General features: G+C 32.2%; 1 protein-coding gene across 1 annotated transcript in view; it reads left to right on the top strand.

The window, feature by feature from the left end:
- The window catches only part of LOC114340681 (P2R1A-PPP2R2A-interacting phosphatase regulator 1), a 64,555-nt gene that overhangs the window by 2,701 nt on the left and 36,199 nt on the right, over window positions 1–25,655 (top strand). The window contains exon 3 of the mRNA XM_050661994.1: window positions 21,700–21,977. Within this exon, the coding sequence (XP_050517951.1) occupies window positions 21,700–21,977 (278 nt within the window). The remainder of the gene's footprint in view (window positions 1–21,699; window positions 21,978–25,655) is intronic.

Below are 25,655 nucleotides of genomic sequence, written 5' to 3'. Positions count from 1 at the left end.
TATTTATGCGAAAATCCGATAAAGAATTTTAGACTATGATAGTTTATTAAATTTCAGCACATTTTTTCCTGCGAAAACCCAGTAAAAGATGGCGTAAATTGACAATTAAATATTACGAAAACAAAAAAGAGGTTAGAATGGGGCCAATATTTATAATGAAAAACAAACTCAGAGCTTCCAAGGTACCACAGCAAATCAATTGTAGTAAATTTAAATTTAAGTGTACTGAAAAGTTGTCTGAAAACTATTGAAACTCTTTAGAAATTACGAGAGGCTAGTAGTAGTAGTCTAGTCGAGAACGAGAATATTCTTGGCCAGAAAATTCTCGGGGAGAATTTTCTATATGTATTTACAAAAACCTTCACCTAGAATATTTTTGCATCCTAAAAATTATTATTCTTGAAGCCCAAATACCTACTTGCCGCTCCGGAAATGCTTTTTCGTTTTGGCTGGCCGCGGAATCACGCGATTTTAGATAAAATCCCCCAAAATCTAAGTAGCCTATGCTGGAGAATGCCATGAACCAGTAGGTAGCTAATAGGGTGTTTACAGTGTCAGTATTTATTGTTTTGGTGTTATATTAACATGCAAATATTTAGAATGGTGTTCATTAGAAACCTATTGAAAAATTGACCAAATCATATGGTTGACAGGTACATGTTTCGGAACAAAATTAACTAAAACAGTAGTTGATGTATTAAGCATAAGCATGTCTTCATCCACTGCAGCGACTGAAAGAAGTTTCAGTTCTTATGGTTTTTTTATCCACTCCTCTAAAAGAAACCGGCTTAGGCACTGCTGAACTCTGTATGACTGAGCTGGCGACTCGTTAAAAACAAAATCCCACAACTTCTCATCAGTACATTAAAATGCAGAATGTAGATGACAAGGATGAGCTAGTGATAGGAATAGATTCTGAATCTAATGCCTCATCTTTTTCAGATTAGATCACCACATCCATGATTTGCTGTTAAGAAGAAAATTTCATTTTTTTATCAAATAAATTTTGTTTCTTCTGTTGTTTTTGTATTTTTTTTTGTATATAAAGAACACTGTTATTTCATCTCATAATTTTGTATATAATTTCATGATTTTTAATGCTCTATTTCATCTTTAACAACATCCCTAAGTGCATCATAGGGTTCATTCTCAGAAAATTCTTCATATCGATAATATTCTCTTGACTTTTCATTCTCGAGAATTTTCCAACACTAACCATGAATGAATTCCAGTGTGTCAAAAGATTTTAAAAAACGCTGGGTATATTCTCAGATGATATAATAAATGCTGTAGCTAACAGTGATTCTACCGGATGATATTCTAAAGAAGACAATAGCGGAAAATGATAACCAGTTAATAAAAATATCAGAAGATTTTATTTTATTTTATTTATTCAATTAAGCCCATTCGTACCTTTCGGTGTTGGGCTGTTTACAACTAGTTCAATATCTACATTTCCATATATTTTAATAATTATACAATACTTATTTTAACAATACAATTTTAATGAATATAAATTACTTATTTGACCCATCTTTCTGTCCATATGTTTTAATCTTGTGGTGCTTCTTTGATACATCTTTTCCATGCTGTTCTATTTTGAGCTAATTGTTTTGGCATACTCCATTGCAGTCCTCTCTTCTCTGCTTCTTGTCTAACTTGTTCTTCCCATCTCATTCTTGGGCGACCTACTTTATTTTTCCCTTGTACTCTGACTTCATATACTTTTTTCGTTATTCTTGTGTCGTTTAGTCTATGGATGTGTCCCAACCATCCTAACTGTCGTTCCCCTATAATTGTCTCTATGGGTTTTATCTTTAGAGCTTGAGTTATTGTGTCGTTTCTTATTTTGTCTCTTCGTGTGACCCCTTCTACTTTTCTCAAGAATCTCATCTCTGTAGCTTTGATTTTTCTTTTGTTGTTCTTTTTTAGCGTCCACGACTCACTCTCATAGATGATTGATGGTCGAACCACTTTTTGGTACACTTGTGTTTTGACTTCTTTGGGTACCTCTTTCTTTCCAAAGAACGTATTTCTTAATGTATATAAATTGTCCCTGCTTTTCCTATTTTATTGTTTATTTCTTTGTATATTTTACCATCTTCTTCAATAATTGTACCTAAGTAGTTGTAGCTGTTTACTTGTTCCAACACTTGTCCTTCTTTTCCAATTCCAATTTACTTGTCCTTCTACCTTAATTTTTATCACTTTTTTTGTAGTTGCCATAACCATTGTTTTACTTTTATCGGTGTTTATTTCCATGTTCATTTTTCTTAGTTCTTTTATATAAGTGTTTATTATTTGTTGCAGTTTCTCTTCCGTGTCAGCTAACAATACCATATCATCTGCAAATAATAATTCTTGTATTTGTACATTGTTCATTTTCCATTTTCCCAATATCATGTCTTTAGATTTCTCCTTGCATTGCTTTATTGCGTCATCTAGTACCATTGAGAAAAGTAATGGACTTAGTACGCAGCCTTGTTTTAGTCCTATCTTTGCCTGGAATTCATCAGATTCTTGATTGTGCGTCCTTATTTTTATTTTATTATTTTTATGCAAGGCTTTAATTATTTCTATCATATCCTTTTCTATTCCATTTTTCTTTAAACATTTCCATATATCTTCCCTTCTTATTCTATCAAAAGCTTTTTTCAGATCAATAAAGCATATATGTATCTCTTTGCTTTTCATCAATAGTTTTTCTCCTATTTGTCTCAATATGAAAATCAGATCTTGGGTACTCCTTCCTTTTCTGAAGCCATGCTGGGATTCTTCTAATTTTATTTCTAGTTTTTCCCTTAGCCTTTTTTCAATTATTATATTGAATATTTTGGCAGGAACGCTTGTCAATGTAATACCCCTATAATTTTCGCAATTTCTTGCGTCTCCCTTCTTAAACACAGTGGTATATCTGTTTTCCAATCAGATGGTATTTCCTTTGCTGTGATTATTTCATTTAGTAGTTCTCGGAATTTTCCTTTTGAATTTTCACTCATGTACTTTAACATTTCAGCTGTGATTTCATCTTGACCTGGAGATTTTCCCAATTTTAATTTGTCAATGGCTTCTGCAATTTCCTCTTTTGTCATTTGTTGCATTTCCTTTGTATTTTCGATCATGTCTTCCTCTCTTTCTTGTTGATATTGTTTCCATACTGTTAGTTCTTCAAAATACTGCTTCCATCTTTGCATTATTTCTCTTTCTGTAGTTAATATATTTCCTTCTTCATCTCTTATATTTCTTAATCTATGTGATTTCTTTTGTCTTAGCTGTTTCAATGTACCATAGAACAATTTCTGGTTATTAAAATAGTTTTCATTCATTTTGTGTCCAAAATCTTCCCAAGACTTCTTTTTTGCCGTTTTAAATTCTTGTTTAATGTCGTTTCTGGCCATTTTGTATTTTTCGTAATCGTTCTCCGATTTGGTTTTTAGATACTTTTTCCATACTTTTTTCTTTTCTTTCACTTTACGTTGTATTTCTGCTGTCCACCATTTACTTTTCTTCGAATATATGTTTGTTATTTTAGTTGTTCCGCATACTTCTTTTGCTGTTTTCAAGATGATTTCCTTAAATTGCTTCCATTTATTTTCTATTCCTGTGTTAATTGCCTTTATAGTCTCGAACTGTTTGGTTAACTTCTTCTGGTATTCCTCTTTACTATCTATTTCTCTTAATTTGTAGCTTTTTATTTTTTCTTTAGTTATCTTCTTTCTTTTTTCTGTTGTGTTATTTGTGTGCACCCTTAGTTCCATTATAAGCAAGTAATGGTCACTGCTGATTTCAGCCTCTCTTTTTACCTTTACGTCTTTTATCATCTTTAGGTCTTTTCTTTTTATTAGGAAATAGTCTATTATGGATTTTTCTTTTCTCGATGGGATTTCTCTAGTATATTTGTGTATGTCTTTGTGCATAAATTTTGAATTCGTTATAACCATATCATTTGCTATACATAGGTCTATGATTCTGTTTCCGTTATCATTTTTCATTTCTTCTCCATGTTGCCCTAGGTATCGTTCAATCCCTTTATTGTCTCTTCCCACTCTACCATTTAGGTCTCCCATTAATATAATGTTTTCTCCTTCGTTATCCATCTCTGCTTGTAATATTTCAAAGAATTCATCTTTTTCCTCTTTTTTGGCATTATCATTTGGCCCATATGCTACGATTATGCTGGTTATATTTGTATTTTCTAGTTTTACTTCCACTACCAATAATCTTTCGTTTATATTATCTTTCACCTATTATGTTATTTGTCTTTTCTGTTCTTACTATTAGGCCTACACCTCCCGCGCCCTATTCTTTTAAGTCCACTCCTGACCAATATAAGCGGTAATCCTCATTTAGATCTACTATTCCTCTACCCTTCTTTTTTATTTCAGTTACTCCCAAGTAGTCTATATTTTGTAGTTTCATCTCTTCAATTATTTCCTCTTCTTTACCGTTAATACCTCGCACGTTCCATGTAGCCATTTTTATGATTTCCTTTTCATTTTTCTTATGTTCCGTATTTTTATATATCCCACCATTTTTGTTCCTCGCTATATTTGTAGCTTCATATATATGTATTTTTATTCGTGTCAATTTTATTTGCCAGGTTCGTTGTGTTTGTTTTCATGTCGCCTTCAATTCCTGCTATTCGTTTTTTGGATTTATTACTTCTAGTTTTTTCGTAGTCTTATTCCATTTCCATATCTTGCCATTTATAGTTATTTTATTGTACCCAATTTTCACCTTATTTCCTTTTAATTCTTCTTCTTTTGCCATTTTTCTTATTTGCTTGTTCTTGTCACGCTCCTTTGTTGTCATGTCAGAAGATATTGGTTTGCGTCAGAAGATATTGGTTTGAATTAAAAAAAACTCCTACTCTATGCCCTAAAAGGCTAAAACAATTTCATCCCAAAAAGCAACCATAGACTTACCAACTCCAGGCAATTTACCAAAGTTATATAAAAGTACCTTTCCAATAAGTGAAGCAAAGAAAACGGATTTGATAAAGATGTGCCAAGAAAATATTTTCCAGAAGAGGTGCATGCTTGAATAACAAATTTGAAAAACGGTAATTATATCGTAGAACGAATTCCAGACGTAATGATGTGAGAAGAATCGGAAGAAGACACATTTTACCTTTTAATTTTCTAAAAAGAATGTAGATTAATTTATTTTTGTCGAAATAATATACAATTAACTTTTATTTTATAATTAAAAAAATTCAAAATAAAAACCAATAAAGTCAAATGTTAAACTAATTCAACGAGGTAAAACCCGATAAATATCACGTTTTATTTTTCTTTGTAAATACGGTTTTATAAATTAAACTTACAATAAATTATTCTAACTAAATATTAAATTGTCTGCCATTTGGCTATAACAAATATTTGATAAAATTTCCTATGACGATTTTAAATCTTCTTCAAACTTCCTAAAATCTTTATTCGTGATTATCTCTAAACAATGGTTTTGTTAGTTAACAGGTTTTTGCTCGAACTCCTCGATATATACATTTTATTGTTGTGGTATTTACTGCTTCAGATTGTGGAATCTATTAGTTGCATTATCTATTCATATTTTCTTGATTTGATACTGTTCACATTATTAACACATTTGTCGAGATGACTGCATATGCAGACGTCATAAATTTTGAGATTTTATAAATGTTCGTAACTTATGTAAAAATTAAGTTAGATCCTTCTTAATACACGGAATGCTGAGACTTCTTGTGCTTAAATTATATTTTAAATTTCAAAGCAATTGGTCAAATAGTTTAAAAGTTATTATATTTGTTTATCCCAAATTCATTTTTTGGAACACTAGTCAGAAAATTATGAGGTTACAGTAACAGTTCGGACAGTTTATGAAAGAAGAACATTTATACTATTAACTTAATTTAAAAAAAATGACAGAAAGTATTTTTAAACAGTGTAAAATTATCTTGCAAAAACATGTCGATTTTTAGCTTACTTATAAACAATTAGAATAACTTTGTAACCGTTACCGTAGAAAAATTATTTTTTCATATTTAGAAAGACTGAATTTTTATACACATTTAGAAAGAAAAACAATTGTCCTAGGACATTTAGGGACAAAGTTACCCCCCCTCCCTTTATTAATTCACATGTTCTGGCAAAATAATTTTGCAATATTTAGAATTATTTTTTGTCATTTTTTTTTAATTAAATTAATAGTGTAAATCTTCTTCTTTCATAAACTATCCAAAGTATTACTGTAACTTCATCATTTTCTGAGTTGTAGTGTTGCAAAAAAAAAAAAATTTGGGATAAACAAATTTATTAACTTTTAAACTATACGACCAATTGCTTTAAAATTTAGGGTTATGATTTAAGCACCAGAAGTATCAGCATTCAGTGTAATAAGAAGGTTCTAAGTTAATTTTTACATAAGTTATGAATATTTATAAAAACTCAAAATTTATGATTTATTTTGTAATTTTCTACGCAATAAATAAGGATAGACATATTCAGCGAACGCCATATTAAAGTTTTTTATACGATTTATGAGTTTCTTACTCTCAAATTTGTTTAAAATGCTCAACTTTTTGGTAATAGACGAAAATAGGCGAAAATTTACCGTTTTTTGATCTTCATTTGTTTATAACTATGTATATCATCAAAATCGGCTGCAGGAAACATATAGGTTATTATTATACATGTCCATACTACTCAAACAATTTGGTTTCGGCCTGGAGGGGGTTGTGTCACCAACAGGATATTTTTTTTTCTTATTTCTCTGAACTATTCTGTTACCATTTTTTCCCCTTTTTACCATTTTCAAAGGCTTCTGGTCTGGAACATTTTATATTTTTTCGATACTTATACATTCTAATAATAGTTTAGTAGATGTTGAAATTATAAAAGCGAGCTTAATGGGATGGGTACGTAGTTTCTGCTCCAATGCTATTCAAATGGGATTTATTTTTTTCGAATCGTGAGAAAACTAATAAGTATTTTTGAAAAATTTAAACGCAAGATGAAAGATTACGTTATTAGCGAGGGCCGAAAGTCCCTGAGAACTTCTATAATGTTTATTTTAATAAGCTACAGGGGTGAAAAACTAAGAGAAAATTTAGTGTGATTTTTAATTTCAAATATCTCATTCAAAATAAACTTTTTATTTATTCTAAGGGACTTTCGGCCCTCGGTAATAATTTAGTCTTTCATTCTGTGTTTAAATTTTTCAAAAATATTTATTGGTTTTTTCAGGATTCGACAAAAATGAACACAATGTCGGTGGTAATATTTTCCAAGTCTATCTTTGTCATACAACGCACTCAGTCGAATAGAATATTGTCAGCATATTGTCAGTCAGGCAGTGACAATTTTAAATATTTGACATGGCATCGGGAATATTTTGAGTTGTTGATTAAATAATATTGATAGTGTATTTGATAAATAATTGATTTAAGACGTGAACTTAATAAAAAGTTATTTATTGTTTATTATTTATGGAAGATCCAAGCAGAGAATACACCAGGATATATTCAGTGATCCAAGTATTTTGTTGTTAAAGATGTTCAAAATTGTAAGCGTTTCATAGTAACAGTATATTATTAAAAAATCACTTTATCACTTTTCCTCTTTTCTCGATTGATTATTAGTTTTTGTTGTACAGTAGATAAATTATTACAATCACTGAATACATAGTTAGTGAAAAAATTATATTAATTAACTGAATTAACAATTAAGGCAATTAATTATACAAGTAACAGTTATCCAAGAACATTCCAAAGCCATCTTTAAAGTTATTGATGACAATGTCAAGTAAAGTTTACATATCCATACCAGTGAGAATTTTAATTCATATAATTTGCCGTGTAAAGACAGAAAAAGTTGGGATAGCTGTAAAATATTTGCGTATTATGTACCGATGGCCTTAATAATTTTTTTTTAGAAATACGAGGGCTATCCAGAAATTTCATTATGTTTTGATCTGTAGCTCTAGGGGTGAGCTAGCGCGGCCATCTTAGCATTGTGGCCTTCCTCCGTTCAGTAGCTGTCCAGCAGTGCTAGTGAGAAGTCACTAGAGAGATATTGCACAGTCACTTTTGCACTTGCTGTATTACAGCACGCGTTATTTTGACAGTAGAGCATGCGCAGATGTGATATTAGGCTTACGCTGCGCTATTGGAAATAGTGCCTGCCGTTATTAAGGGAGCCGTTACGCTGTGCGGTATCCGTTGCGCTATTTTCTTTTCAGGTTATGTTTGTTGTTTTCTTTTATTCAAACCGAGTTTATTTGTAATAATTTTCTAAAATGAGTACCTCAGACAGTAGCAAACGAATCAGATTTACGTCTAATGACGATTTGTGTTTATTAAAATAAGTTTTAGATCAAAATCAATTGACCTATCCTTTCCTAGTTCAGGAAAACATGAAGAGTACAACTGGAAAACCTTTTATTTTAAGAACACTCAAGGGATCATTTGTTTCTTTTGCTCGATATTTAGAATAAAATTCAAACCTTCCTTCCATTTAAATTTTTAAATCAAATTCTTTATTTTGAGCATGTAATAGTAATAAGTTAAATGTTCATCTCCCAGAATGTTATGAAATATGATAAACTCGATGTCTTCTTCATAATATTAGCTTTGGCCAAAATGAGAGCTTCTAAATCTGCATCAAAAATTGCATACAAATTAGACAAACAACTAACCTTAATCGAGCCGCAAAAATACCGCAACCAAAATGTTGAGCAATATCTGTATTTATGACACGTCTGAGAAATGTCAATTCTGTCAAAATAGCGCGGTGTAAATAGCGCAACGTAGGCTGTGTTAAATTTGCAATCTCTCTACTGTCTCTTCTCGTTATTTTACAAGAACTGTTTGAAATGTGTGTCGCGATTGAAAACCTCGCCAGTTGTGAGGTGCGATAATACGATTCTTGTTGGCTAAAAACAATAAACCAATTAAAATTTATCGCGAAATTTGTGCTGTTTATGGGAACAATGTGATCACTGAAGGTGGAGTGCGTCAATGGTGCATTAAATTCAAAAATGGTCGAACGGCCAAGCTTTGCGACTGATGAACTTGTCTCTTCAATTCAAGTGGGAGGTGTTTCCTCATCCGCCTTATAGTCCGGATCATGCACCTAGCGACTACCATCTGTTTCGAGCAATGAAGACCTGGCTTGCAACGCAGCGCTTTGATGACGATGCGCAACTACGGGACGGCGTTGAACACCTGGTTGAAGTATCAGGCGGCAGAATTTGATGTCAATGTTATTTCAAAGCTAGTTCACCGCTATGCTAAGTGCCTGAATTTGTTGGGAGATTATGTAGCAAATAGTATTTGAGTGTCTCTTTCAAATGTATTGTTATATAATTTTTATGGGAAAAATTTTGAAAATTAATTTATGTCAAAGACCACGAGATCGTAGATTTTCATCGCCCTGTATATGGCCAAAAAAATTGTAAATACACTCAGGTGCAAAACAATCGATCCACTAAAAATTTGGTCATTTTTGAAGTTTCGAATTTCCTAAACCTGTTGGTGGATTTAACTGATTTTTTTACCACGTTATAGCCTTATTCATTGACAATATCGCTGTAATAATATTGTTGCTAGACAGTCAAACTGTCATTGTATACCGAGTGTACGAATCAAACTGTGCCTTTTTCTCAAAGTTCGCATCACCCTGTGGACTATTCTAGCATTTATAAAATACTGAAATTAAAACCTAACTATAGCCCCAGGTTTTCTTAACAGTTTGTCTTTCGATTCATTCGCTTATATTGGATAATGAAAAAGTTAGGTACTTTAACAACTGGCCATGTTCGTCATCAGTACAGGGTGTTTCTAAATAAGTGTAACAAACTTTAGGGGGTAATTTTACATGAGAAAATAATCACAATTTGCTTTATAATCATAATGTCCGCAAACGCTTCGTTTCTGAGATCGGAGGTGTTGATATTTTTCTTACAAACTGACGATTTATTTATTGCTTTAAAACCAGTTGAGATATGCAAATCAAATTTGGTGGGTTTTAAGACGTAGTTATTGTACATTTTTTGACATACAATTAAGAATTTTATATTCACCATTGGCGCGCAAACGGGTATTATGACCCATAATATTACCCGTACGCACGCCAATGGTGAATATAAAATTCTTAATTATTGTATGTCAAAAAATGTGCAATAACTACGTCTTAAAACCCACCAAATTTGATTTGCATATCTCAACTGGTTTTAGATAGTTACTTGAAAATATCTACCACCCTTCTTGTAGATAGTTACTTGAAAATATCTCAATACCGAAGTACTTTCTATACATATGAAAATCAAGTTTCACCTATGTATTCCCATGTATTAGAAGAAATTTTCTCAAAACAAATTAATACTTTTTTTATGGATATTAATTTAAATCCAGCCGTTTTTCAATCATTTATACTTCATAAATGGCCACATTATCAGTTTTACTATACAGATGGATCCAAAGTACAAAACAAAGTAGGATGTGCAATAATCAATATTCAAAGTGGATTTAAAAAATTACCTATTCAAATTGCCTTGTGAATCATCGATATACACCGCTGAAATGATAGCGATACTTTTTGCTTTAAGACACATATTTAGTAACGAACCCTATAGCTGCATAATATTTACAGACAGTAAGAGTGTCGTTGATAAACTAACTAACTTACATAAGTCCCAACAACTCAATCATATAGAACTGGAAATTATGACTCTTTATAATAAAATTGCAAATTTAGGAAAAAACGTCATTATATCATGGATAAAGGGACACGCATGCATTAGGGGTAACGAAATAGTAGACAGGCTAGCCACATCCGCCCTAGAAATAGGCGAAGAACTTCCCATGAACTTACTACCCATTTCGGATATTGATATTATTAGTAGACGACACCAACAAGAAAATTGGCAAAGGTATTATCGAAACACCAGAACTGGTAGTAATTACAAACAAATGCAGCCTGAAGTTCCCATTAAAAGATGGTTTCATTCTGTATCAAATCGCCATTTCATAAGAGTTATAAATAGATTGAGATGTAATCATGCTCTTACCCCCCTTCATATGTACAGTTTGGGTCTCACAGAGTCACCTAACTGTGAGTGTGGAAAAGAAGGTGATCTACTACATATTCTCCTCGAATGTTCACATCAATCAGTAAATATAAACAAATTTTATGATAATCTTAATATATTAAAAATTCCACTTCCCGTCTACCTAAACAATTTGATATTTTCTGAAAATATTAATATATTAAAAACAATTTACGAACATATCAAAAACTGTAAATATAGATTGTAGCAATAAAATTTACCCTGTATTTAAGAAATTTTGTTAAAACAAAGCAGGCATGTTTGTTAAAACAAAACAAACATGTTCGTTTTGTTGTTATTTTTTTTTAAACCCTGTAGATTAAAAAAAAAAAAACAGAAAAAGCAAAAATTAACAATATAAAAAAAATACAACAAAAAATACAAAAAAAAAGAATAAAAATTTACAAAAAAAATGAACAACCACAACAGAGTATTATTTAGATAATAATTGTAGATAATAATGTTAGTTTGTTATGTATTTAGAGTTTGAAATACAGAAATAATTCCTCTGATTGAAAAATCAAATTTGTTTGTTTTTAAAATAACAAAATGTCTGGCTAATTGGCTCGGGCATAGCCATCAAATTCACACAAAAAAAACTGGTTTTAAAGCAATAAATAAATTGTCAGTTTGTAAAAAAATATTGAACATCCCGTATCTCGGAAACGAAGCGTTTACGGACATTATGATTATTAAGCAAACTGTCATTATTTTCATGTGTAAAATTACCCCTTAAAGTTTGCCGCACTTATTTCAAAAAAACCCTGTACTGATGACGAACATGGCCAGCTGTTAAAGTACCTAACTTTTTAATTATCCAATATAAGCGAATGAATCGAAAGACAAAATGTTAAGAAAACCTGGGGCTATAGTTAGGTTTTAATTTCAGTATTTTATAAATGCTAGAATAGTCCACAGGGTGATGCGAACTTTGAGAAAAAGGCACTGTTTGATTCGTACACCCGGTATACAATGACAGTTTGACTGTCTAGCAACAATATTATTACAGCGATATTGTCAATGAATAAGGCTATAACGTGGTAAAAAAATCAGTAAATTCCAACAACAGGTTTAGGAAATTCGAAACTTCAAAAATGACCAAATTTTTAGTGGATCGATTTTTTTGCACCTGAGTGTAGTATTAGTTAGTCATAAGCAGTGTTTCGTAGAAAGTGAAAATCGTTCGGTACTAATGTTTCTTTGAACGGACTTTAACAATTAATACGGTCGGATTAGAAAGTACATGTGTTCGCTTTGAGGTGAACAATAGGATGTTTATAAATGCTTCTTAGAAGGAAAGACGGTAAACACAATTGTTGAGTTTTAGAATATCGGTTTTTTTTATAGCATGTAGAAACACAAACGTAATTTTGGTATCTCCTGGAATTTGACAAAAGGGAAAAGTTGTATACAAAAATAATTTGTTCTTAAGAAATGAAATTAGGAATGTAATAGGTAGAGAGGATGTTTTGTGATTGGCGAGAGAGACGCATGGAGGGAGAATAGAGTGTTTGAGTCTGGTTTTGAGGAGAAAAAAAGGTCACTGTGTAATGAACATCTCGAGGGAGCAGTCCAGTTTTTTGAAAAGTAAGAAGTCGGTGTAAAGTGGTGAAGTTGGCGGCCGTGTAAGCAGAATCGTGTTGAAACGAAATCGTTGATCAAGTTGAGAAGTTATCTCCTTGTGTCCGAAGAGATTTCTGTTTCTGTCTAGAACGAGCAGCCGGTTGGTATTAATGTGCACAAGATATCGAGCAGAGAGAAAACTGAGGGAAGATTCGAGATTTCGAGCGAGTGTAGATATCCGGAAGCATCCTAGGAGCACGTGTGGGAGAATCGTGGACTACACAATTAATGAGAAGTAGTAAAGAAGAGAAAAAATGTTAGTCAGATTATTTGTGAAACGGAAAGAGTTGTTATATATCACATACCATATTTGCTTATTTTTATTGAACAGTTCTACAGCATAATTTCTTCTTCTTCTTTAGGTGCCGTGTCTGTATTCAGACGTTGGCCGTCATCATGTTTACAATTTCCTGAAATCTCTCTCTATCGGCTGCTGCGCGAAATAATTCTTCTACTGTGCAGCCACACCATTGTCTAATATTACGCAGCCATGAAAGTTTCTTTCGACCAATCCATCTCTTTCCCTCCACTTTTCCTTGTATTATAAGGCGAAGCAGATGGTATTTAGGTCCTCTAATTATATGGCCGAAGTATTCTGTTTTTCTCCTCTTTATGATGCTTATGAGCAGACGTTCCGAATTTATCATTTGAAGAACGTCTTCATTGGAAGTGTGCGAAACCCACGATATCTTTAGGATTCGTCGATAGCACCACAATTCGAATGCTTCTATTTTGTTTAGCATTGTGGTTTTTAACGTCCATGTCTCACAACCATACAATAGGATAGACCACACATAACATTTCAGCACCTTCTTTCGAATATTCATCGACAGGTTTCTATTACATAAAACTGGTTTCCAGGTCATAAAAGCCTTCCGTGATATTTCGATCCTAGTTATTATCTCTTCATCAGAGTCACAATTTACATTTAACCAGCTGCCAAGGTACTTGAAATGATTTACCCGTTCTAACTCCTCTCCATCAAGAGAAAGCTGACCTTGATCTATATTAATCTTTCCAACTGCCATCCACTTTGTTTTTGAAATGTTGATTTTAAGGCCTTTCCGATAGCTTGCTTCACTGACTAGATTTAGTAGTGTCTGAAGATCTTGTAAATTTTCAGCAAGAATGGCTGTATCGTCAGCGTATCTAATATTGTTGATTACTTCTTCGCCTAGCCTTACTCCATCTTGTCTGTCATCCAAAGCCTCCCTAAAGATTTCTTCAGAGTACAGATTAAAAAGGGTGGGTGATAAAACACAACCTTGTCGTACTCCACGTTTTATCGGCAGTTTTTCAGTACGACTGTCTCCAATTTGGATAGAGGCTACTTGATTGTAATATAAGTATTTCAGCAGTCTTATATCGTAGTGGTCAAGTCCTGCTGCCTGCAGGCAATCGAAAAGTGTATCATGTTGTACTCGGTCAAATGCCTTCTCGAAGTCGATGAAACAAACATAAACGTTCTTTCGGAATTCACAACTTTTTTGTAATAGAACGCGCATACAAAATAGTGCTTCTCTAGTTCCTAGACCATTTCTAAATCCAAATTGCTTATTACCGATTCTAGTTTCGCACAGAAGGAATACTCGGTTTTTTATAATACGTAATAGTATCTTAAGTGTGTGACTCATCAAACTGATTAGTCTAAAATCGCTGCATTTGGTGGGCCTGCTTTTCTTTGGTAATGTTATAAACAGTGACTCCAACCAATCATCTGGTATTTTTCCTTCGTTGTAAATTTTGTTAAAGAAAGTAGTCAAGTAGGTAATGTTTTCCTCATCCAAAAGTTTAAGTAGCTCAACAGGGATTTGATCTGGTCCAGGTGCTTTATTGTTTTTGGCTTGTTGTATTGCTTTTATGACTTCTGACTTCAGTATACTGGGACCTCTGTCTAATTGGTTGTCACAGGTATTTGGAGCATTTTCTCGAGAAGCATCGTCAAAAAGGTCACTGATGTGTCTCTCCCATTCTTTGCACTGTTGTTCGTGATCACAAATTTTTCCGTCTGCGGTTTTAAGTACGTGAGCATTTTTCTGTTTTCTAATTCCGGAGGTATATTTAAGTTTCTTGTGGAGGTTGAAACTGTCATGCTTTTTTTGGAGGTCTTCTATTTCTTTACATGAATTCTCGAGCCAGGATTCTTTGGCCTGTTTAATTTTTCTTTTTATGAGTTTGTTAATTTCACGGTATTTGATAATATTTCTATTTTTGTATTTTCGTCGAACTTCCATCAAGTCTAGAATTTCTTGGTTCATCCATTCATTTTTTGAACATTGTAGGTGTTTTTAAAGATTCCCTTACGTCCTCTAAAATCGAGTTTTGAATATCGTACCAACATTCGTTAATAGTTCTGTTTTCGTTTGGTATATTTGATATTCTGTGCATTTTACTATTTATCTGCTGTGCTATGTGTTCGCGCGTTTGGGTGTTTTTAAGGGGGTCGAGATATAATATCTTACTAGGCTTAGTTGGCTTTGTTAGTTTCTTTAATTTAATTTGTATTTTGGAGCAGAGTAAATTATGATTTGAGTTTATGTCGTACAGCATAATTTAGTCATTCATAAATTCAAAGAAGAAATAAGTAATCTATTCAAAAGGTGAAAAGTAAATTTTGTTTTTTTTTTATATAATGGTAAGAACAGTCTAACGAATTATTTAAATGAAAATTTTGTTAAAAAAGGAGATAGCAGAATTAAAGATTAATTTATTAGATACGAACTAGTTGCAACAAAATTGAGTTTTAGCATACATTTAAATCTTACATTTATGGTATATTGGATAAATAATAGATATTTATGTACCAAGTCAGTAAAGTGACTCTTTATCAAACGAGTCTGATATTGCGAGCAGAGGGAGCGAAGCGAGCGAGGCGAGTAACAGACGAGTTCGAGAAAGAGTTTTTACTGACGTGGTGCATACAAAATTTTATCGCCAGTCATAAAAAACATTAACATTATTTTAATGAAAAGAGAGTGTGTGTACTTTGTACTCACATAAGAAGGTATACTTCTATTATTATGATTTCAACGAAATAAATATATTTTAAACAGTTTACTTAATTGTATTTTTGTTTAAACATTAAACTAATTTAATTCCTTAAAATAATTCCCAAAATTAAAAATAACAAATAGTTACGTCAGTGTTTATGAACTCCCCGCAGTTGTTACCTCCCGCAGTGGCTTTTCCCTTGACGAATCGTAGAAAATCTAAATAAATATAATATACCTATATTTTTATAAAATATTATTTACTAACAAGATCTATCACCGTCCTAATATAATCGAATTAACAAAAACACAATTTTACACTTTATCTGAATTAATACCTAACCTAAGATTTAAGAATTTTTTAAATTTTAGACAAAATAAACATTTCGTATGACAGTGATGACATAATGCGTTTGCATGACGGCCAATTTCGATGTTCGTTCTCGATAGTTGTTTATCAATATTGAATACCTAATTACTAAAAACGTGTAAAGTTTTGATTTATTTTATATGAATATAAGTAATTGCAAAATAGTACAGAATTTCACTTTTTGACGTAAACTTAATTAAGAATAACGTAAATTTTGTACAATATTTTTAATAATTACAGTAAATAAATTTTAAGTTCACTCAAATAATAATCGATTACTGCCATCGGCCACTTACATTCAATCTCGGTTAATTTGATTAATCGCGGCAGGTAAAGTAAAATTCTTCTTTCAGTACAATAAAGTGTTACTTTACTGCCGCAAATGAGGGCAAATGAGTACAATAATGAATTACTTTAGTGACGGTTGGCGATAAATAATATTTATAGAATTTCTATGACATCCAGTATATTTATTTTTCCTGTTTTGTCCTGGATGAAGTAAGCAACTAGAGATATTAGAAGCCATAAACCAAAGGTAATACATTAAAATAATTTAGCCCTGAGAATAAATTTTATTGGAAAGTTTTATTTAATTTTGGTTTTGTTTTCCATAAGTAGTAATTAAAATAATTAATGAATTAATAAAATAAGAATATGCTGATCAATCTCATAACGGAGAGAAAATACAGAGCATAACAGTATATAATAAAATCTTTTTCTACGGCCGTGCTTAAACAGCCACTTTCTAGCACACATTTCGTTTCCGAAAGTTGCACTTTCCCGCACGGCGTGCGTGAAAGTAAATTTTCCCGCACGGGGTGCGGGAAATTAGAATACCTTCTAATATGGCATCATCATTCTCTTTGCCTTATCCCTATGCGGGGTCGGCTTCCCTAATTGCATTTCTCCACACAATTCTATCTTGGGTCATGTCAATGTTAATCCCCTTTACCAACATGTCCTGCCTTATCGTCTCCCCCAGGTCTTCTTTAGTCTTCCTCTCCTACTCCTTCCAGGAATCTGCACTTCAGCTATTCTTCGTATTGGGTGATTAACGTCTCGACGTTGAACATGACCAAACCATCTTAACCTATGCTCTCTCATTGTGGCATCAATTGGTGCCACACCTAGACTTCCCCTAATATACTTATTTCTAATTTTATCCTTCTTTGTCACTCCACTCATCCATCTAAGCATTCTCATATCCGCCACATGCATTCGTTTTTCCTCTTTCTTTTTCACTGCCCAACATTCAGTTCCGTACATCATAGCCGGTCTTATGGCTGTTTTATAGAATTTTCCCTTCAGCTTCATTGGAATTTTTCTGTCATACATCACACCACTCGCTTCTTTCCACTTCATCCATCCTTCAACCATTCCTTTTTTCTACCTTCTAATATGGCATTATAATATGTTATAATACATGCAATAAACTAATATGTAGTGTTATGATCTGCTTCTTATTACTTTTATATTAATTATTATTTACTTGATCAATTATTTAATTAACGCAAATCATACATAAAAATTAAGAAAGAATCTCAGGGTGCCTTTTTGTAATAAAAAAAAATGTCTAAATTATCTTATGTTATACTTACCTTCTCTCGTGGTTTCAGTATCTCTAAGTTGATCCTTATCGGGATAAAATAGGAAAAGGAAATAAATAGAAAAATCATAGATAAAAACATACAATTACCTTTATTATCAAAAGCAATGTTCTGTAAATTTATCAATTAAATTCTGTGGGCATAACTGTCCAAAAGAAACTTTTACCATATAAATTAATCTAATTCAAACAAATATTTATCGCTTTGTTCTTGATACCATTAATAAACCCAGCTAAACAAACAAATTTGGTATTCGCAAAATTACTTATACTTCCTATTAAATTTTTGAAATGTTGGAATCTTAAATTCATATGCTTTTACGTAAAAAAATTAACTTCTGATTATAAAAAAAAATCTATCACATAGGTTATTGACTGACCTTTTGATTCACACACAATGATGTCTCCTCTTGACCCAAACAGCTCCTCCTTGTTGATTATGTTAGGCTACCAATCAAAGCCCTCTCCGTTCTCAGCAAACAATCCAGCAGGATACCAGCAACTATTTCTCCAAAACACAAGCCAGGCTTCCTTTGACCAAGACTCGTTCAATAAACTCCAAATCTCTCTCCTCTCTTTCTCTCAACAATCATCTCCTGAGACCCAAGGATCTTTTTTACTTGGTGTCACAAATAATTTTAATAACGATAATTCTTGTAACTTACTCTCTTGGACTTTACAGAATCAAAGAGGTATTTCTTCTCGATTTGATTTGTCTCTCGTTTCACTTTTCAGCTACTCTCACTTATCAAACACAACCACTAGTACTTGCTTCTGAACTACTCACGAAAACTTTTGACTGCTCCTCTCGGCTGCCGGTATACAATAATCCCTCTTTCCAAAACTATCTGAAAATTCAAACTTCTCTCCTTCCCATTCCAAATTGCCTAAACCAATCAGAGACATTTCTTCTTCCCCATTCTTTTTTTCATTCGAAACACCCACTCATACTTTCAAAAATATTTCTACGATCATACTAATTACTTTCGGGAAATTCTACAAAATTTACTCGGGGTTAAACAAAAAGATTAAAAATTCCAAACTTTCTTTACCTTAATTTTCTAAGAACTAATTACCTATGGCTTCTATATTTCCCGTAATAAACAATCGGTTTAAAATACTAATCCTAAATAACTTTCACTTCACTTTTATTTACAAAAATGTTTTTAATATTCTTCATGGAAAAATTCATTAAGGAGAAACCATTTTGCGTTGAAAGCTAACTTCTAATAAATATTTACAAATCAATATACAGGGTGTACCAAATTTATGTGCCCGCGTTATATTAAAAAAAATTAAAATTTTTATTCTATCTTTTATTGATAAATTGAAACACAATAGTAGATATTATTTACTAATTTATATCAAATTTATCTTATTGTGTTCATGTTTTAATGAAATTAGCGCAATAATTCGATGAAATCAAATTATTTTGACAAATATTCAAAAGTCAAATCAGTAGACAATTACAATGGTTTTAAATCGTCGTCATGAAAACCAATATCGTCGTCGTGGTAACCCATTATATTGAAAGTTTGGTTTTGACAACCTTGTCAAAGAATTAATTTGTGTATTTTCACTCCTAAATAAAAATTGATATGACTCTATTTTTTGTGGCTTTTTTCCAAACGTACGTCTCTAGAAAAAATATTGTTCCTAACTCATGCGGAAAGTGTCTTCCCCGCACTCGACTGCTTGCCCGAACTCCGCTATCGCGTCGTTCGGGTCAACGGCAGTCTCGTGCGTGAAAGTATCACTTTCTAGTTAGGAAAATAACTATTTTCTCTTATTTGTTTTTTTTTTCTATTTCAAAACGTAATGTACTTTCTGGATAGCCGGCGTATAGATGTTACCTAGTAGCCCAGTAAATGAACGGGAAATTCGGCGATACCGTGTAATTTTCAGGGGCAACTCCGAATTGCATTAAAATTTGGATTTAGGTTCTACTTACCCTCCACTTCAAAGTTGAAATTGTTCCTTTGGTTGCTTTTACTTGGGGGGTGACAGTCACCCCTTCTCGGGGGTGAAAAAACATACGTTCAAGATAAGACCGGAAATAGATAAACTAACTGATTTTAAGCAACTTTTGTTCTATTGAGTTTTTTACGTAAATCGATACTTTTCGAGTTATTTGCCATTGAAAATGTTGATTTTTCGACAAAAAAACTACGTTTTCAGACGGTTTTTCGCAAATAACTCAAAAAGTAAATATTTTATCGAAAAAAGTATTCTTAGCAAAAGTGTAGCTTATAAAAAACCCAAAAATGGTGTATAAGTAAAGTCTATTAATCAAATAAAAACAAAGTTGTAGCTCATGAAAAATACGTTCTTATTCATCTAATTCCAAATCGAATATTTTAAGGTAAAATCACCGAAAAATTAAGCACTTTTCGGGAAAAACCCGTTTAAACTTTTTTAAAGTGTTTATAAAAAGCTTTGTTTTAATTGTTAACAAAAGTTTTAGCATTAAAAATAAGCGAGTTACGTTCAAAATAAAGTTGGCCCTCTTTTTTTTTTGTAAAAAATCATAATAATAATAATAATAATAATAATAATAATAATACTTTATTTCCTTTTTGACAAATACAATTTGTATAGGATCAGTCACAGTTTAGAAAACAAAATTAGTAAATATAAATGTAAATCTAAAATTACGTTAAACCTAAGATTACAATACAAACACAAATAGAAAACACAAAATTACTAGTATATACTTAAAATAATGTCAACTACTAAAATACTCATCAACAGAATAAAACGTATTCTGCAATAAAAAATCTTTCAAAGTTAATTTAAATATTTTCATATTCTTACACTTTTTTATTGGCTCGGGTAACTTATTATATATTCTTTGACCTATTATTGCAGGTGAGTAAAAATGCATATTTCCTTTAGAAAAAGGTACATGTAATTTTTGATTCTGCCTTGTATTTATATTGTGAATTTGACCGTTAGTTTTAAATTTCTCAAGATTTGAATGAATAAAAACACAAACTTCAAAAATATATAAGCACGGCACAGTTAAAAGTTTATATCTAGTAGCAAAAAAAATTTTTTTACTCTTTAAGATTTTTCTTATCACTAATACTTTTTAAGTTATTTTGAAAAAATGACATTTTTCAAAAATTTTTAGAAAATTTTTTTTTTACTATAAAACCAAATGTTTTCAAAAATAAGCACTTCAAACCAATCAAACTTACAGATCATAATATAAACAATACACATACAGTTAAAATAGATGGTAAAGCCAAACGATTAATTTCATTTAAGGTGCTAAATAGAGGGAGGTTTTCACGATTTTTTTTTACCAAAAAAAGGGACCTTTTTTTTCAGTGTAACTCGTTTATTTTTAATGCTGTAAACTTTTATAAAAAAAAATAATAAGCTTTTTTCGATACTTCAAAAATGTTAATAAGGTTTTCCCGAAAAACGCCTCTTTCTTCGGTGATTTCGCGTTGAATTATTCGATTTGGAATTAGACGAATAAGGACGTATTTTTCATGAGCTTACAACTTTGCTTCTACTCAATTTGTAGACTTTACTTGTACACCATTTTTTTCGTTTTTTTATAGGCTACACTTTTGCTAAAAATATTCTTTTCGACGAAATATTTACTTTTTGAGTTATTTGGGAAAAACGGTCTGAAAACGTAGTTTTTTGTTTAAAAATCAACATTTTAAATCGCGAATAAATCGAAAAGTGTTGACTTATGTAAAAAACTTTATAGAACAAAAGGTGCTTAAAATAAGTCAATTTATCCATTTCCGGCCTTATTTTAAACACGCGTTTTTCACCCCCCCCCCGAGAAGGGGTAAATGTCTCCCCCCAAGTAAAAGCAACCAACGGCAAAAATTCAACTTTAAAGTGGAGGGTAAGTAGAACCTAAATCCAAATTTTCATGCAATTCGGAGTTGCCCCTGGAAATTACACTCCAAAACGGTCATTTATTGGGCTATAGGAAGAATATTTAAAAATCTACTTAGGTATATTTTTGGGTGGTTGATATTAAGCCAATTTTTTTAAAGGTTCTTGGTCCTCGGCTGACACCTCGAATCAATCAACTGCGCCAAGAGGAACATGAGGGCATCAGCAATACACGTGAATTGGCACACGAGCGGGAAATCCACCACGCGATGCAAATTTCCCAATCCTGGGAAGATCTCAGCCTTATGAACGATTCGAACGATACGGCAAAGAATAACCGTTTAGGATCTCTGCAGTTGAATTTACAAGTTGGAGGAGGAAATATTTTTACGTGTAATTCACCTTCACCCACCAGAATGGGTTTCCAGAGTCCTACAAGGTATGTTTTTTGATATCTATATATATATATATAAAATTCTAATTCGCAGGCTTTGTTACCGTACTCCTCCGAAACCGCTTGACCGATTTTCATGAAATTTGGCAGGTGGACTCGACCGGACAGGGAGTAGGTTGTTATCTATATTTCATAGCCGTACGTTATAAGGGGGCTTTGCCCCCCTAAAATTTTTTTTTATTTTTCGACAAACCGATTTTTCTTAATTGTATATGATTCACAAGCAAAAGATACATATAATCCTAAATTTTCACTTTTCTATCTTTAACCGTTATTTTTTTAAAAAAATTTCGTAGTTTAACATCTATATATATAAAATTCTAATTCGCAGGCTTTGTTACCGTACTCCTCCGAAACCGCTTGACCGATTTTCATGAAATTTGGCAGGTGGACTCGACCGGACAGGGAGTAGGTTGTTATCTATATTTCATAGCCGTACGTTATAAGGGGGCTTTGCCCCCCCTAAATTTTTTTTTTATTTTTCGACAAACCGATTTTTCTTAATTGTATATGATTCACAAGCAAAAGATACATATAATCCTAAATTTTCACTTTTCTATCTTTAACCGTTATTTTTTTAAAAAAATTTCGTAGTTTAACATCTATATATATAAAATTCTCTTTCGCAGGCTTTGTTGCCAAACTCCTCCGAAACCACTTGACCGATTTTCATGAAATTTGGCAGGTATACTCCCTGCTGAGTTGCGAACAAAACGGTGCTATTTTTACTTCTCTAGCGCAGTCCGTTTCCGAACTGCGTTATGCCGTGCGTTAGCGCGAGCCGTAAGTCGTAGAAAAATTCTGAGCACAGAAGAAGAAACAACGGGAAATTTTATAATAGCAAAGTGCAGCAGATTAACTTTTGGACTCAAATTGGATAAAATATGAATTTTTTAATTTTACGAAATTTTCAAAAAAACTTGCTTTCGCTGGGCAAACCATCCAGTTTATTCATGTTAACTAGATGAACAAACGAAAAATATCGTGAACACTATTGCGTGTCTTAAATGATCGATAATATTTTTTGTTATTGTCATAATTAATTAATATTTAGAATTTTAAGGTATGAATTAAAAAAAAAATTTATTTTACATTTAATATTTGATGGGGGCGAGTTAAAAGTGCACTGAGTCATGCAGTGCTCTATGGGTGCAACAGTATGTTTTTGAATTCCTGAGAGAGAAGGTGTGGTCATATCAAAGGAATGTTATATATGTTTCATATCTCTCAATGCTACTCACTGTGTTGTCTATTCAAAATGGAAGAATATGTGTTTTAATTTATAAGAGAGATGGTTTGGACATATCAAAATAATTTTATACAAATTTGTTTAATATTTCTCAATACAAGTTACTGTTTTGCTGAAAAAATGGAAGAATATGGGTTTGTTTATTCATGAGCGAGATGGTTTGGTCATATGAAAAGAATGTTATATACTATATAACATTGTTTTCGAATATATAAGATATTAGGTTTAATATTTCTCAATGCAAATCAGTATTTTGCCGGCTTAAAGGGGAAGAATATGTGTTTGAATTCGTGGGTGAGATGGTTTGGACAGATCAAAAGAAAGTTATAAAATTATGTTTAATATTTCTCAATGCAAATTACTGTTTTACCGACTTAAAAGTGGAAGAATATGTGTTTGTAATTTATGAGGGAGGTGGTTTGGTCATATCAAAAGAAAGTTAAGTATATATGTTTAATATTTCTCAATACTACTTACTATTTTGCCTACCTAAAAGTTGAAAAATGTGGGTTTCAATTCATGAGTGAAAGAGTATGACGTATTTGATTTCATTTGAGAGATGGTTTGGTCATATCAATAAAATGTTATATTTTTAATATGTCTCAATGCAAATTACTGTTTTGCCGACTTAAAAGTAGAAGAATATGTGTTTTAATTGATAAGAGAGATGGTTTGGAAATATACAAAGAAAATGATGTCTTGATTCCGCTTATACTAATGATTCCAACGGACTTACCGTTTGAAAATTGCAAGAATAACTTCGTTTAAAAAGTAACGAGTTTTCAGGTTTGGCACACGGAAAATTTTTGCGCGTAGGGAAACCGTCATCGTTACAGTGGAACCTCGATAAGTCGGATTAATCAGGACCGCGGCCGATCCGGTTTATCGAAAATCCGAGTAAGCCGGAGAATATGGTAAAAATTAATAAAATACTGATACTTACATACAGATAAACTTCCATTATAATTGCAAAAACATGAAATACATACATAGCACAGTAGGTACATCTAAATTACGTACAGTGGTATACAGTATTGTTCATTTCTTGGTAAAAAACTCATACAGTAACATTTTTATTGTTGAAATGTTTGTTTGATGAAAATCGGTCCGGGTTAGCCGGACTTCCGGGTTATTGGAGGCCGACTTATCGGGGTTCCACTGTATTTATTTTGCACCAAGAATAGAGTATTGTTTATAAAAAAGCATTACATTGATGCAAATTTTTGTCATACATTATTTTTTAGATTTTCTGTTAATTTACTTAGTGAACTTTGAGATATCATTATTTAATTCACAATAACACCGGTACGAAGTTCGTCGGGTCAGTAATTAAAATAAAATTAAAATTATATACAATTTTGTTTACTTTGCTGGTGCAGAATTTAGACACACAACCCTATGACGTCACGACACGTTTTAGGCTAGCTGCAATAATTTAAATTTAGAATTGTTTTTAGGGGCCAAACGGAACACAAAAACAACTTTTTATCTTTGATACATGTTTTAAATTATTTTATGTTGCGATTTATAACATTCTTTTCGAATTTCAAATTTATGCAAGTTCCTTATTGACCTAGAATCAAAATTATAACACATTATCTAATTATGACCCACTATCTAAGGTGCAACGAAGTTCACCGGGTCATCTAGTTTTAATATATGCATGTTGTTGCAGTTCCGCAATTTTCTTGTAACTTATGGTTCTCCCCGTATAGTTAAAATACTTTCTCGAAAACGTTGCTAGCTCTTATGCTGGCCACTCACTTACGGATATCGAAGAAGCCTTGGCATGCAGGCCAGGACTGAAGACCGTTATTTGAGTAGTTAAGTTAATGAACTGCAGTTGAGACGCCACACACATGCAGTTTTGTGATCGAGCGTGCCAACGCCTTTACGAAAACTGCATGTATTTGGTGATTTTGGCTTCAATTAACCGCCTGTCAGTCACCCGGCCTCTTCGATATCCGTAAGTGAGTGGCCAGCATTAGACATGGTAAAAAAGGGTCGAGTATATGAACTATAAATTTACGAACTTTTAATTACAACTTGGTTTATTACTATTGAGAACGTGTCTAATGACATCATTCTAATTATAGTCTAGGCTGATTATCGGAGAATAGGCCATTTTTGGGAAAAGTTATTTACCAGCAATTTTATTGCTGGAATCGAAGCTTATGATTATATATATTAATAATATAGGTATGCAAAGTCCGCAGATAGTGTACTACTTTTTTTATTAACAAAATGGCGCCTACAAAACGTGTTTTTTTCAACTTTTGCTCCATAACTCCGAACATTTTAACTTTACACCAAAAACACCCTAATAAAAATTCACCGAAATTAAATTCTGCATAAAGAAATGTTTTTCCCGATCTGCTCCGACGAAAATTTTTCTCGGAAAATGCGGGCTTCCC

This window comes from Diabrotica virgifera, chromosome 9 (genome assembly GCF_917563875.1).
Source record: "Diabrotica virgifera virgifera chromosome 9, PGI_DIABVI_V3a".
NCBI lineage: Eukaryota > Metazoa > Arthropoda > Insecta > Coleoptera > Chrysomelidae > Diabrotica > Diabrotica virgifera.
Note: the sequence above shows the minus strand (reverse complement) of the source record. Positions and strands in the feature narration are given on the sequence as shown.